Source organism: Aptenodytes forsteri, unplaced genomic scaffold, assembly GCF_000699145.1.
Source record: "Aptenodytes forsteri isolate BGI_AS27 unplaced genomic scaffold, ASM69914v1 Scaffold321, whole genome shotgun sequence".
NCBI lineage: Eukaryota > Metazoa > Chordata > Aves > Sphenisciformes > Spheniscidae > Aptenodytes > Aptenodytes forsteri.
In genome coordinates, this window is record NW_008795030.1 from 1,337,881 (window position 1) to 1,341,682 (window position 3,802).

The 3,802-nt window shown below is 63.9% G+C and overlaps 1 protein-coding gene across 1 annotated transcript in view; it reads right to left on the reverse strand.

Moving 5' to 3' along the window:
- EXTL1 (exostosin like glycosyltransferase 1) overlaps nucleotides 1-3,667 on the reverse strand; it is an 8,015-nt gene extending 4,348 nt beyond the window's left edge. Inside the window, exon 1 of the mRNA XM_009276283.2 lies at nucleotides 2,382-3,667. Within this exon, the coding sequence (XP_009274558.1) occupies nucleotides 2,382-3,316 (935 nt within the window). The 5' untranslated portion in view covers nucleotides 3,317-3,667. The remainder of the gene's footprint in view (nucleotides 1-2,381) is intronic.
- Nucleotides 3,668-3,802: the final 135 nt, after the last annotated feature.

Here is a 3,802-nt window from a genome sequence, read left to right on the forward strand (position 1 = left end):
GGCTGCGAGGTCAAAGGGCTGCTTGAAATGTGCTGGTCCCCAGGGGGAAGGGTCTCCCCGCAGTGGGGATGTGGGGCTGGTGCCAACCTGGAGCATCCCGGCGCCCCGGGATGTGGGAAATCGGCCCCAAGGCACAAAATTTTACAATCAAACCCCGCCTCTGGATGAACCACCCCAACGTCTCCAATGGATGCCGAAAACCCCATGAGCGCACCCTGCCCCGTTAACACCCCAGCTCCTGGCCGAGTGACCTGCCGGAGGGGCGAAGGCGCCTCAAACAGGGCCCAGACCCCCGCCATGAAACCACAGCAGCGCTGGCCTCATCCCCTGGGCCGGACGGCGCCCCTTGGGGCAGGCCCGCTGCCACCCGCTCCTCGGGGACCCCAGCCCGGCCATGACCTCCAGCACCTCTGCGGGGCCATTCCCACTGCCGGGCTGGGCGGGCAGCAGGATGCGTCCCGGGGGGCAGAGCAGCCGCAAGCAGCCTCCCCTCGCAGGCAGCCGTCGCGGGGAGGCTGGCGCCGGCCGGGCTGCGGGGCCAAAACCTCCCGATGGAAATACTTTGCTCCTGACGCGCTGTGGTTTCCGGGTAATCATGCCGTCAGGGCTTCCTTGTTTTGTTAGGAGCCGGGACGGGCGCCCACCACGCTCCCTCCGCCCGGCCCCTCCGTGGCTCCGGCCAGGCACGGTGCCACCGGGGGACCCGTCGGCTCCAGAGAGCCTTTCCCGACCCGCCTTGATTGCTTTAAACCTGGGGCAGCCCACAGCGGGGCCGGACCGCGGCGCTGCTACAAGCCGCCCTTTATCCGGGCACAGAACCGGTTTGTTTTAGGCAGCCCCCCAGGCGCGAGAAGGGTGATGGAGCCCCTAGCAAGTCCTTCCTCTGCTCCCCGTGCTGCCCTCCGCCGCGCCGGCACCCACCGCCCCGAGCAAATGGGGACGTCCCCAATGCACCGGGCAAATGGGGCAGCTGGGGTCTCACTGCCAACCGCGGTGTGTCCCCTCCCTGCTGGCCTGTCCCCATCGTCACTCTGCCACTGTCCCAACTCTGGGTCTGGGGACATCTTCTCCCGGGGCAGGAAGGCATAAATGTCCCACGTGAGGTTGGGCAGAGCTGGCCCGGCGCGATGGAGATGCCAATGGCTTTTTGCCTGGGTGTCCCATGGGGACAAGCAGAATGGCAGAGGCTTGGGGTCACACATGAGCACGCTGCCCTGCGCCACGTGTTCCCCATCTATCTGCCACCTAAAGCCATCCCGGGCGAGGCGTAAATCTCCCTGTACTTGCAAACAGCATTAGGGGATTACCTGGGCCGAGCAGGAGGGGATTTCCCATCCCACCGCCCCTCGGCACAGCGCGGGGCTGACCTTGGGCCCCCCCATCCCGCCAGCCCGCGGTGTCTCCCACCATCCTGCGATGCCCCATCCCCAAAAAGGTTCTGCTGCAGGGGCTGACCCTGCCGGGCTGGTGGCACCCACCAGACGGGGCCACGTGGTGCCCGAGCCGCTCTGAAGCCCTGGCTAATCCTGGTGCCCACAGCACCCCAGCTCCACTTTTACCTCCCGGCACCTCCTAAGACGCTTTGAGGATGATGCCCAACGTGGCCTCTCTCCCCATCTGCTCTCCGGCCGGGTGGCTGCGGGATGTCCCCAGGCAGCGGGATGGGGACCTGCCCATTGGTGGTGAGATGGTGTCTGTGCTTACCAGCCCTGGAGCAGGCAGCTGGTGACGGGTCCCAAGCAGCAGGACGGGAAGGCGAGGAGCCGGCATGCTTCCGCAGAGCACGGGGCCCCCCAAACTCTCAGAACTTTGTCCCTCCAACTTTTCCACCAGGGTCCATCACACGCTGCCCACCACCGTCCCCATTTGCAGCGCCGGCGAGGGGGGGATGCAAGGGGACCCCCCACCCCACCACATCCGGGTGAGCTCGGGGCCGCCCGCGCCGGGATGCCCAACCACCCGCCAATTTTGCGGGATTTTTAGCGGAGCCAGTGAGGGGGGGATGTTTCAGGCTCATCTCCAAGATAAACGTTTATGTTAGGGGAGGGCAGGAGGGGGGAGAAGAAAAGCATCATTCATCAGCATTAGGAAAAAGGGAAATCGTATTAGAGGCAGCCGCGGTGATTGCAGATAAGAGCCGCTCTCGCCAGATTACTCGAACTTTAATACAGAACAGGAAAGCCCTGAACAACCAGCGCCTCGCTCCCCACTATGGAAATGAAACCCTCATCTATTTCGGGAGAGCCCACAACTTTCCTCTCTCCCCACATCTGGAGGTCCGGCCACGACAGACAGGCAGGGCTGCACCCCGCAGAGGGGCAGGAACATTTGTGGGGTGTCCCCCCCACCAGACCCCCTTTCCCACCCCATCTCCGACTCACTTTTCGTAGTCGACGTTATCCTTGTCACAGCGCACGTCCTTGTGCTTCTCCCAGTCCTTGCCGTGCTTGCAGGTGGTGAGCGAGACGATGTCCTTCCCGTTGTGGATGTGGTGCAGCGCATTCCTGGTGCCGGAGCCGATGCCGGTCAGGTACCGCTTCCCCTTGAACACCAACAAGTATTTCTTTTTCGGGGGGATCGAGTCCTGATACAACCACCCCCTCTCCCCGCCGCGCTGCGGGTGGTCCTTGGAGAAGAGAGGGATGGAGATGTCGAAGCCGGGCCTGAAGCTCTTGGTGTAGAAGCTGGCTTTGGCCAGGATGGCCTGACCGATGTCAAAGCCCAGGTCCTCGGTGTAACTGGGCCAGGTGCCCGAGTAGAGGTTGAAGATGAGGTGGTTACGGCCGCCGTTCCAGAGCGGGAAGCTGCGGATTTTCTCATCGACGTTACGGACGTATTGACCCGAGAGATGGTCACGGTCCAGCGTGTCGATGCTGAGGATGAAGAGGCAGGCTTCCTCAGGGTTCGGGGTGTAGTAGCGAGAACGCTTGATGGAGGCGAGGATTTTGCCGTAACTCTCCGAGAGGGGCTGGTCCCTCTCCCGGGGGTAGGTGAAGACTTTGAAGCCACGCTTCTCGCACCTGGAGAAGTCGAAGCAGGTTTCCATCCGGCACCTGCTGTTCTTGTAGACGCTCAGCCGCGCCGCCCGCTGTGCCCGGGGCGATGGCAGCGAGGGGTCCCCATCGCTCTGGAGCTCCTCGGGGTCTGCAAAGCTTTTGAGGAGGGACCGATCAGTCCAGCGGGGCCAGTTCCTCCGAGCTTCGGCTTTCCTCTCGGAAAAGAAACCGAAACGGCGCAGCTGGTCTCCTCCAAAGAAGAAAAGCAGGAGCCAAGAGGCAAGGAAAGTCAGGAAAATGTATTTCTTCCTGGTCTGCATAGGTTCACGCGCAGCCCCGGCTCCTCATCGGGCTCAGATGGGCGCAGGAGTCCAGTCGAAAGGCCGACGTCCCGAACCCCAAGCGGGTGGTGGGATGGCTCCCGGCCCCCAGGTATTGTCCCGTGGCCCTTGCAGACCGTGGGAGCGTGGATGAACCCCGCAGTCCTCTTGCTGCCCCCTCCGACCAGGGCTGCGGCTGGCTTTTTGGGGCCGTCCCTCTCTCCGGCTGCGGAGCAGAGCTCGGTGCGTCGTCGTCCCGCTCCCTTCCCTGCGGCGCAGCGTTTACTTTGCTGGGCCCCCGTGCCGCGACAAGGACATTTCCATCGCTGCTTGGCCCAGCTTCAAATCCCTGGAGACGGGGAGAGGTCGCGCCGTCGCCGTCCTGTCGCCGCCAACCGTGTCACCGCAAACGGCTCCCCACGTCCTCGCGGCGGGACCCCCCCTCCCCAGACCCCTCCTGGGAATAAAACCTCCCGCTCCCTCCGG